General features: G+C 36.9%; 1 protein-coding gene across 3 annotated transcripts in view; it reads right to left on the bottom strand.

Annotated features, from left to right (window-relative positions):
* The window catches only part of LOC105840029, a 172,609-nt gene that overhangs the window by 2,281 nt on the left and 158,246 nt on the right, over nt 1–12,082 (bottom strand). For all 3 annotated transcript variants that reach the window (XM_036294057.1, XM_036294056.1, XM_036294058.1), the window contains 4 exons: nt 4,577–4,734; nt 4,141–4,275; nt 3,134–3,327; nt 964–1,185 (listed from right to left, as the gene is read on the bottom strand). In XM_036294057.1, the coding sequence (XP_036149950.1) occupies nt 964–1,185; nt 3,134–3,327; nt 4,141–4,275; nt 4,577–4,734 (709 nt within the window). The remainder of the gene's footprint in view (nt 1–963; nt 1,186–3,133; nt 3,328–4,140; nt 4,276–4,576; nt 4,735–12,082) is intronic.

A 12,082-nucleotide genomic window follows, 5' to 3' on the forward strand; every position in this document is an offset into this window, starting at 1 on the left:
ATAATGAAGATATCGAAGGTAACACATTAAAAAATTCAAGATTTCGACTGCAATTTATCGTGGTCGTTGGCGGAAATCAGAACGGTACGATTTATCGTGTGAATAAAAAAGTGTCTCGATGACATCACTGTCGCCCGACATCGTCGTCGTTGGCGGCGACAACGTCGATTTACGACGCTCCTGTTAATATGCACCCAAGAAGAACGATTCTCTATCGTGGATGACTGCTTTTAACTGCTGCGTGGCGAAAGCGACGTCAGTCATTATAGTGCTGGTTCCATTACGATCTTTACGCTCTTTATGGTCCTTATGACACGTGGTCTAAATCTATATTTCAGTCATCATGTCGTTTCCGGCTATGCATCGCGACAAAAGAATCGTGCCTATTCCTTATCTCCTATTATAATACTTAAGCCACTGATTTCTGACTTCTTATTTTTATTACAATAGAATAAAAAAAATACGATTTACGCGATCGTTTGTCTAAATTGTATTTTTTGCAGTATATTACAAAAAACTTATTACTAACGATAAATTAATTTCTTATTGTTGAAAATTGTTGTAACTTATTGTTAAACATTGTTGTAACAAGTACTTGAAACATCAAACTAATTTGCTATGTTTGTTTGCATACAAATTAGTATTAAAAACAGAAAATATAAATAAAAAATATTTTTTAATAATCCGCATTTGACGCGATTATTTCCTACATAGAAAACACATTAATTAGGAAGAATATTCCTTAATTAATATGTTTTTAAACTTTCAAAAAATATTTTATATTCTAATAAGATATTATTTATTTATATAAAACCTTCAATAGTGGAATTTTCGATCAAAAGGTTTCTTTTCGTAGCGCGCTTTTGTCACTATTTATAATGTCTTCATATTTGTGCTTGATCAATTTATTGCTTAACTATTTCTGATCTAAGGATGCGAAACAGAGAAGGGCCGAAGACTTACAATGCTGAGAGTATGCATGATGCACGCCTGCGTGGTGTTCTCGACGTGAATCAATTCGTCGCAGTCCTCGTGATCCAAGCCGTTAACGTCAGATCGAATCTTGATCGGCGACAGAGCCGCTTCGTTGTCCGTTGACTTGCCACTGTCGGGGGACGGTATTAACTCGTGTCCATCAAGTTCCTCTTCCTCCGCGCGCTCTTCGCAATCCGTAGCCTTGATTTCCTGTCATAGATTCCATAGATCAATACCGCTACGCAAGATTATCGTAGAAGGAAAATTGATTAAATGAAGGCATCTGCATTGGAATCATTTATCCTTACAAGAAGCTGCGTACGGCCATGACAAAAAATTGCAGCAACGTTGCGTGTTGCCGCGGGTGCTTATTTGTCAATAAGTGACATACTACGATTAACATTAGCGATTTTATCATTTGAAAAAATTTTATTCCATTTCTTTGTCAGTTTTTAAATTTTACATCCTATATACATATGTTTTACGTAGCAGCGTTTGCTAGAGAAACGCGGTACAACGGACGGAAATACGTTTGATTTAAATATCGATTAATCATCGAATGCTGTTACAATTTCATACTCGCTCTATATTCTCTTTACTTTGATATAACGTATTTTTCAATAACAACTCTATCGTTAGTACGTGAAAAAAGAATATGGCCAGATGAAAAATTCTTCGCCCTTATTATTCTGTACAAAAAGTGTATTAGAGTGGGACATACGAACGAATAGTTACTGCGATATTTAACATCAAAAGTACAATTTTCGGTTTTGCTATCTGTCGATGGGAAAACTGTTAAGGGGAGAGATGGTGAGCGAGTGGCGGGAAAATGCCATCACCCGAGGGGGCGCGGAAAAATATTACTTCGTCATATGTTTCTCTGTCGATACGTCAACCCCAGAGTTAGCCTCGATGGAATCGACGTGTTTCGCGTCGGTCACTGGGGTTGCTTTTGCCGAGTGCAAGCGCACATTCCCCTGCCTCCCCTCCTTGCTCTGGTTCTATACAACTTCGTGAAAATCGTGCACGTCAAGCGTCGTCGAGAAGACTGTCTGGGTCGTCGTCCACGGATATATCTCGTGTCTCTGACGACGCGTATCGTCGCGCTGCCTCTTTGTTGCCTCCTCGGATCTCCTCCCGACGACGCTCCGATAAATGTGACGGAAGACTACGTGTCGTTTTGCAGGAAGAGAGAGAGACAGGGGAAAGGAGGAGACGACTGAAATGAGTTGCGCGGGCGAAACTTGGTTTTTTTCTAGCGATTGAGTTTCGATATTGGTAACCTACTTATTGCATATAGATAAATTAGTTGAAAAAAATCACAATCAAGGACACAGCAAGAATAATTCAGAAACTTTGAAAGTTAGATATTCTTTTTTTACATCTGATGTAAAATAAAAAATTCCGAAAATCTACCTATTATGTTTGGAAATTCACGAGAAATTGTTAAGTTAAAAAAAATGCACAAATATAAAATATTTTATATGAGAAAAAACTTTGGAGCATAGTTGATCAGAATGAGGATTGCATTATAAATAACATCAATACTATGCGGCAAATAATTCAATTGTTGGCTTGTAATGAAACGCACGAATTAATTAATAAAAGTGAAAGAATATTACTTATTTAAATGATCGATCGTCGCACCAAGATAATTAGGTGTATCTACGGGAGTCAAATATTTTTGTTAATCTCGTATTTTAATTACTTGAAAAATGCGTGCGACGATAAAACGATTTCAGATATTCGTTAATTGGATGCCGACAAATACATTAAATATTATCTGAGGGAAAAGAAACTTGTTAGTCAATTTATTTACGTATCGATCGATTTAAATATATTGTTTCATTAAATAAATTTGAAACTGTTAAAGACTTCTGATGTAATTAGCAGGCAGTAATCTAATTACAAGCAATTGAAAAATAATATAAGAAAGTTATTCAGTGATTAAAGTGTAAAATGTCTTCTATTTTGAATCACTTTGCCTCGAGGGTAAACTCCAAACTCCCCTTCTAGTCGTTCGTTCCACCCTTCGCCGTTCTCGAGGCGGAAACTATTAATTCTTCAGTTCAGGCTGCGCGATTTTGTAAAATATTGCTGCATGACGTCGGCGTAAATAATAAATCTCAGACAGGACGCAAGAGGGGTGAGAATTAACCTGGAAATCCTGCGGGGAAGGCGACGACTCCTTCGGCTGGTCAAGGCTAGGGCTCCGTGACGGACTCGGTGCTGCTCTTGTGCCCAGCTCGTAAATGTTGATCATGTGAGCTGCCTGGGCATGGACCATCAATTCCCAAGCACTTGGAAAGGATAACTTGCAGAGGACGCAGAGCAACGCCGTCGTCGAGTCTCCTGTTTTGTGTGGAAGCGCAGGACATAAATAAGTAAGCTAAAGATACAGTTGTGGTGTCACACAGTGAGCCACAGCGAGGGCAAAATAAGACAAACTTTGAAAACTGATTTCTCTCGAAACGATATCATGTGCATCAGATAAATATTAGATTATTTAATGGATTTTTATACAAGTTTTGAAACGAGAATATAATGCATTTGTTAGTACTGTCAATTTAAGTTGTCTGCAAGCGTAAAAAATTTTCCTCTAAATGGAATTTAGATCAACATTAGTGATATTTTTTTTTTTAACTTTGTTTCATTTTGTCCTTATTTTGGTTCAACATATAATTCGAGCCGCCGTGAGGAAACTGGAATTTGTACGATATAACAGATTCTTTTTTTTTATAATAGAAATGGAATGTCTGAAACTGATTGATTTGTAATTTGATTTATAATAACACAACACATTCATTTATGTTTATTTTAATGGAATATGATGTAAAGGATTTTATGCCGTGTTTATCTTGTTTGTGTAATTTAATTCGCCGTGCAAAAAGGTGAATAAATTTGTCATCAATTACGTCAGCTAATTAATATACCATAAATTTAATGAATATAAGTAATCAGTTTTAATTTAAATAGGGATAAAGTTTTGATTTTGAACAACATAACATCATAAAAAGTTGTCGATTGCTAATTATGATCAACGAGTATAACCGTCGGTTAATATGATGGGCGATGGGCAATTATTAATTCTGGATCTTCCGGTGGGATTCGGAGCGCGTTTACGTACCGGAAGGAGGCGCCTCGAAGTTTATTTCGAGTACATACTTGGGGCGGCTCCGTTGAAGGTGTGACATTTACATGTGAACCGCAGCTTGCAGTAGTTCCGCTTGTGCTCCAACAGCTCCCCGAGTTCCGTGAACATCTCCCTGCAGTTGCCGCAGATCAGTATATCTGGATTGCCTACGACATACCTTCAATTAAACCCAGCCTTCATTGCTCGACAAGGCTTTGGGACTCCGTGTTACGAGGAGGTAACTTATAAACTTAGAGAATAATTATTGCCTCATAATAATACCAACATTAATTAATCATAATTAAAACATGTGTCATGATTCTTTTACAGAAAAATAAATGAATGAGATACTAAATGATTGTCACCTTATTAGATTCAAATATTCGATTTTAAAGCGAAGAAGAAGAGAAGGCGAAGTACATTGCGGATAATGAAAACGTTATACTATCTCGAACGCGCGGTACTTACTGTACACTTTAAATTGATTCAAGTCTGGTATCGTGCCGGTGTTTGCCGTCGATTGTTGTTTCTGTAGCTTCGGATGCTGTGCTCGTGTCGGTGGCATCAAACGCGGCCGCTTCAACGGCGGTGCTAAGCGCGGCGGAAACGCGGTTGACGCGTAGTAACTGCAAACAGAAGGATGTTTTGCAAAATACATTAGTGTATACATTACGTCAGATTTGTGCGCGCACTCACATACACATACATATGCGCTCTCTCTCTCCCTTTCTCTCTCAAAATTTCTCTTTAAAGTGCTGGATGTATCTTTTAATCTGTTGTTACTCTCTCTTTATACTTTACATTCTAACGTTATGTCTATTACTATTCTTCTCTTTTGTTTTACAATTAAATAAGAGCCCATGATACTTTACATTGACAACTTCACAAATGAACAACTGTAAGCCGCTCCGCAAACGAGAGCATTTCCTTGAATACATTTGGGTACGCGGTGGAATAAATGCGCGGCATTAAATGCATTTTACAGAATCGCGAGATCCCACAACGAGAAGTTCTTTAAAAGACTTACCTTTGTCGCAGTATGTAACATGCCGCAATGGTGTTGCATGTCATTTTTATTTTGTTATTTTATTTTAAAGAAAAAAAACTGTAATTCCTCTTATAACATTTCGCGCTTTCCTTCCTCCCCCTTTCCGCTTAGACATTTTATTTAAACAGAAAGTGTGAACAAGTTGTAATCTCTTATAAACAATCAAATAATAATATTATATTACATTACTTTGTTAAAAAATTATTTATATTACCAATGAATTATGACACACGTATATAATTTTTTTATAATATTTCAATTAATTGCCGTTATTAAGTAAAGACTTCCGCAGAAATTGGAGGGATCAGCTTTAAGGAAGCTAAAGCGATTGTTGCTTTAAAACTTCGAAGATGGAAGTACGCGGTAAAATAAATTAGATTTGAATAATTCAAGATATATCCGGTAATGCGGTCACCACGAATTAAGATCGAATTATTTTGAGATTTTTCTTTCGATATCATTTCGCAAGCCGATATAAAATGCATATCGCATAATGACGGAGAAAGAATCTCGGACTGAATACCTCGAACATAATAAAAATACAAAAACGTCATATTAATTATACCATCCTACGAATGACAGGGAAAGAATTGTTATCTCAAGCTTAATAAAAATACAAAAACTTCATGTTAATTATACTGTCTAATTGATAACAGTTTTTGAAAAAAATTTCATGAAATGTTTTCATCGAACAAGCTCTCGGAGAGCACGATGACAATTATTATATTACAGTAATAGAGCTGTACGTTCATAATCCATTAACCGCAATCGGTGAATGGTAACGAGGGCATATGATATTCTTATTGCGATATGCACAATGTGAATATTGAGGGCCACATCATGGCGGATGAATTTTGCTCGACCGGATTTCGCTTTACGGGAATACAATACGGAATATACGCATGCGATTTTACGATGTCAGAACCGCCGCTTGCCACAAATACCGGAGATGCAAGCTTGCAAATTGCCTCCGTTTGCCCTCCTTTTCACTATCATATCATATTTCAGGCGAAGTGTGTTTCCGCATACCTTTGATTGGATTCACGACTCCCGAAAAATACATCGTTTAAAAAAATTTCTCTCCAAAATAAGAAGGAGGAAATCGAACCTTCGTTCGAACAGGGACAAATTACTCTTTTGAAGTTGAAATTTCTCTATTCCCGGAGTATGCGGGGATTAAAATCTTTACTGCATCAGTTTATCCTCAGATTATGTTTTCCTTTTTCTCCCCTTTGCGTTATACTTTATTTTCTACTCGTTTTAAATAACCATCAATCATGCCTTGATGTAGGTATATTTAACCGCTAAATATAAAATTGTCGATATGAGACTCATCGCTCACTCGATCTCGCGCACACATGTCACACGATTACACAATGTGTACTTGCGAGATATTTCGTCTTTTAAATACTTGTATCAAAACACGATCCATAAAGTACGGTCTGCCGTTTTATATTAAAAAAGATTGGAGTTGTTGGCGTAAGCTTACGTGATACCACGAAGCCCGCAGATAATTGTAAATAAACAAATGATAAAGATGTGTACACATTTCTTCAGATGATATTTTTATTGTTTGACTTTCTTATTCGTTTATACAATGCAATGAAGGTAATACCGCAGTGTCTCGACATTAAACACATAATGAATAAGAAACGGAAGTCGCTTCACTGAAACGTATTTGCTGAAATCAGATACACGCTACTACGTACATGAGCAATCCAATCATGTCATAACAATGCGCAGAAAAGTAATCGATATCTAGTTCTCTATTGTTATTGTTGTATCGGTTTGTAGCCGATCTCAACGCCTCCCACGCAAACAACGGTAAAGTCTGAATCCTGACAATAAAAATATCATATTACTGACATATGCCAATGTTCACGTCGTTTGTGTCGGACACTGCCGATTCCTGCTCGCTAGAAAATTTTAACGTTTGATTTTTCGCTGAAAATCAAACGAAATAAAATTCTCAAAAAATTAAAAACGTCACTGGAAATCTGACAGCGCGCTTTTGTATGTGCAATATATTGCAATATTTTATTATTTCGACTTTATGCTATATTATTTTAAATATTTAATTCTAAACTAATATTTTCTGTGATGAATTTCTCTTTGTTATTCGTACGCATCTTTCAAGTTTTTTAACAAATTAGACTTGTTATATGTTTCGTAGGATTTTTTAAAACCCTTTTTCTTGAAGGATGCGACAGTTGAGAAACGTAACAGATTATTCTGATAGTCTCGCCCAGAAAAACGAAGTGTTATTTAAGGATTAAACCGGTAAAGGGGCTACAGGAGTGCGCGCGAATTCGTGCCTCTCTGCCGTTGTTAAAAGTTCTTTTAAAACGAGTTTTGCTCTCTCCTCTCCGAAGTTGCGAATAATAGCAGAGGTTGCGACCGGCGAAAAGGATGATCGGGTGGAGAAAGGAAAAGACCTATGAGACATCATTTTCGACATTGTTCGAAGTTCTTCGCTAGTGTGTTTCAACAGTTTTAACGCTTCCCGAAGTACCATCCAATTATCAGCCTAAGTCAGTTGTTGCCTTGTCGGTGGTTACTCGACAGATCTTTACAGACAAGCTTTTCACTCCTCTAAATTATTTTCCGATAGAAATTATGAACATATTATGAATAAACATTTGACGATCAAACGTGAGAGATTTGCACGAAGTTAGACTTAAAAGAATTTTACTGTGCTACTCTTGACACAATAAGTTAACAATAAGCTGGAACTTTTAATTTCAACTTGCATCTCTTTTCACGCAATAAATTTTAGAAGCTTTAAATAATTTTCTCGCGGTCTTCCAAATCGGATAAATGTCAAGTCGATTGACAATAGATCTGGGTCATTCGCATATATAAAAGTTGCATCGACGTTACGACGACGTCAGACATCTGTCCATTTTGAATAAGTAAGGCTTCTAATTGCTGTAATAGAAGTAAGTAAGTTAGCATATTAAACGTGTTAGATCGTATGAATAATTTCCACCTTAAATCTCTTATATCTAACACAATGGAACAATATGCTATAATTTAATTTATCTCGGTTCTCGAATTGCAAAGCAGATCCCGTGAATTCAAACTCGCAAAAATTTTCGAGACGGTACACGGAACGTCCAATCTCTCTGTATATAATATTCCATGTTATTTCAGATTCCATACTGTTTAATCGAGCGCGCTCAATCTCGGACCGGGGACGACGTGTCCGCCGAAAAACGACGCCGACGCCGACGCCGGCCGTCCACGTCGTCGCGTCTCCACTTTATACGGCGGTGGCTCTCGGATATGCATGTATTCAGATTAGACAACGCGGAGGGAGAATTTGTCGGATAAATTCAGCCGGGGGTAGTGGCCAGGGGCCGGCTCGCGCTCCCTCTAACACACTGGATTTCATTAAAATTCATTCGGCGCGGCAAGCTGTCACACGCGCCACGAACGTACAGACAGACGAGCGAGCTAATAGGCTTACCGTGTTACTACAAAAGGCGCCGAGCCCCTTCTCCCACTCGAGCGGATTGTGCGCTGTGGTCATATAAATTAAATATAAATAATGTACACACGATGTAAATTGAATTAGATGACGCGTGTTTCCGCTCGCGGTCACAAATGCCTTTACACGTGTACGCCCGTTGAAAACGTAAACGATCGTTAAAGCGAGTATTACCGTCGCGCGAAGTCTGGTAGGTTAATATAACTTTAGTGAATCTAAGGAACAAAGCGACAGGATGTTATGTTAATAATTCGAGGGTCTAGGAAATTGTTGATGCAACGATTCAACGTGTTGGATGTAGCAATTTGATCGCGCGTTACGATCAGCAGCAGCAGCAGCAGCTTCATTGTCGCGTTATTGTTTCTTATTCCTCATTTTTATCTGTTCTAGCGTCAATAAATCACGCATTTTTTTATCAGAATGCGTCAAGACATCGTCACAGTGTACGCTCGGCGCGAACAAAACCAGCCGGCCATATTTTACTATCGCAAGTATCACGATTTCCGCTCATCCCCTCGAAGCCATAAATAATATTTCTGTCGGTGGCCAGGTCGGCGTTTTCCCGCAATTATTGCGTCTCTCATAACCGACGTCATAATTCTATACCATAACGAGGCCATTCGTAACCCTCCAATCCTACCCCCTTCCGCTCCTCCCCCCGTCCGCTATCCACTCTTCCACTTCATTCTGACATTTTTTTTACACGCGTGCGACTTTTTACGGATGACAGCAACTAATGGCAGCGTTGCAACAAATACGTGGCGAAGCGATAAATAAATGTAATGGCGGCGGAATGATAACGACATTAATGACAAACGCGTTGTGAGATCGTCAAGAGTTGTCTCGTTCGTTATTTTTTAAACGGTTGCGTTTCGCGAGTACATTTCGTGATTATATTTAAACGATGTCCCTGTCAACTCTTGACAGATCAAAAATACTCTGTGTTTGAAGAATTAACATTTCTTATTGAATAGAATAGGTGAAATAATGTCTCTCACGGAAATCCATTTTAATTTTCGCGTTTGCCGCTAAATTTCACTTAAAAGAACGAACATTTACCAATCTAAATTTAAACTGAGCCGGGGAAATCCGAACAAAACGAAGAATTCCGGCAGGACGGACGACGGTGACGTTCGAAGACGAGCCTAAAGAAGGTCGACCAATAAATCGGCGGATTTTCATCACGGGCTAACCCTCGGACGGACGTCGGACAACGAGCACTGTGATTGGCAGCTCTGACAATTATTTGTTTTCCACAAATCACGCGGTGACGCCGTTCTTCCAACTTTTCTTCTTCACCGTCTTCTTCGCTTCTCTCTTTCTCTCTTTTTTTCTTCAAATTTTCTCATGATTCGCATCTTACGGATTCCCCACTCATCACTTCTCCGTTTCTCCTTTTGTAAGTTCTCTCTACTATTAGTGAAAAAAGCATTTTAATAATTACATTGTAAGTGTAAATTTAGTTAATTAGCATACTAATCAAATGTGCTGATTAGATTTGTACATTTTAAACGTTATCATATAATATTTTAATAAACTTACATTACTTGTCAATTTGTCCGTCATTTTAGCGACCTCTCTTTTCACGAAAGATGAGAAATTTTCGATTCAATTAGACACGAATGCTAAAAGGATTAAGTATAAAACGTTCTAAAAATAAATATAACAATAAATTGATTTAGTGAACACCTAAATCGAATTTCTTTTTTCTGTCTTGAAAATTTTATATTCGAGAACACAAGCTGAAGTTATCTCATTATTATAAAATAATGTCATTACTTTTCAATACACTTATATTTTCTTAACTTTGATTTCCTTTTTATTTTTCCATTCCTTGCATTTTCCTCTGGTCGAATCATTTGTGATCTGTGACCACTTGACTTTTCATAACGAGCGTAAATTCATACTTTAAATATAATTGAATATTTTCTTACAATATCTAACGTCACATGTAGACGCTACATTTAAATATTCTCGATCTTTATAAATAAGATTTAGATATTGAAACTCTAAAAAGAATTAAATAGAATTATATAAAATTTTCACGAGGATAAAATCTAAAAGAAGCGGTATATATGAATAATAATAAGTAACAGTTCTTAATATAAATTAATATAAGATGATGATTTAAGGAAAATAAATATGTATGTGTAATTTCGATACGTTTCTGTAAGCACAGAAGCGATGTTATTGCGATCGATTTTGCATTACATATCATCCTCTTCTTCCGCCGCACACCGCATTTCATCGTGCGAATATTAATGCCGCAATTAATTTCGCTTAAATCGCGATGGAATATTTCGGATTTTTCATGAAAGCCAAATTATGCGCACTGACCAACAATGGCGCATCGGCATTGACCCCTCCCCTCCACCACTCTCTTCCCTCTTTTCCCTCTTTTTATTCGGGTGCCATTAATTCGGTACGATGTTTCGATTAAATTGCAGTCTAAGCGCGAAGAAGTGAAAAGCGTTTTGTGCGTTTGACGCGCCGCCAATTACGCGAGACGTCAAAATAATGAAGGTGGATCGCGTTTTCCACGATTGCCAGCTGCCAATTATAGCTTTTCGCGGTTGTGTTTGTCACCCTTTTCCGCGCCGATATTAATAAATCATCATTGAAATTGTTGTTGCATTGTCGCGCGCGGACGACCGAAGCGAGCGCGGATTTTGACGTTGAAATTTTCACTAAATTACCGATTGTATCCGCCTGATGCGCGTATGACGCAATTATATAATAAAATTATGAAATGTCAAATCTGCAAGAAAATTAATTAAATTAATAAATGTGTAAGATAGATTTTAAAGCTTCTAAAATCTTAATATTGATAAACTTGATATACTTTATCTTAAAGATAAGTTAATATCTTCATAGAATCCAATTTATATCCAAACCATTTGCATTTAATGTAAAAAGTTAAATATTATTGTTTATTATCTATTAACATCCGAAAAATATTTTAATGAAAAATAAAATATTTTTGTTTTAATGAAGTAAATACAATTAAACAATTCGTTTCTAAAAGTGTATGCGTGTGTGTTAGATATTGTTTGATTATTATTTATATTGTGTATTTGCACTTACATGTAAAATAATTAAAAATAGTCTCTTTTTCAATTAATAATTAGAAATAAACAACATGAAAATACAGAATATTTCCGTAAAGTTTTTTAAACTTTAATCAGTTATGGAATGTTTTTAAGCATAACGAACGCGCTATATTTGTGCGATTGATCGTACGAAACCAGACAAAAGGATGAGGGAAAAGTTTAAGAAGCGTGAGGCGGCCGTTTTACGAGGAAAACTTTGAGCGTTTAAATTCAGCTGCGGTTTCTAGAAACGATTAAAGACATCAATCGTAAATTATCTTGGTGGCAATTAACACTCGGGATGCCATGAGTGATAAAACGTTGAATTTATTATAATTAAGAGTTTG

This window comes from Monomorium pharaonis, chromosome 11 (genome assembly GCF_013373865.1).
Source record: "Monomorium pharaonis isolate MP-MQ-018 chromosome 11, ASM1337386v2, whole genome shotgun sequence".
Classification (NCBI taxonomy): domain Eukaryota; kingdom Metazoa; phylum Arthropoda; class Insecta; order Hymenoptera; family Formicidae; genus Monomorium; species Monomorium pharaonis.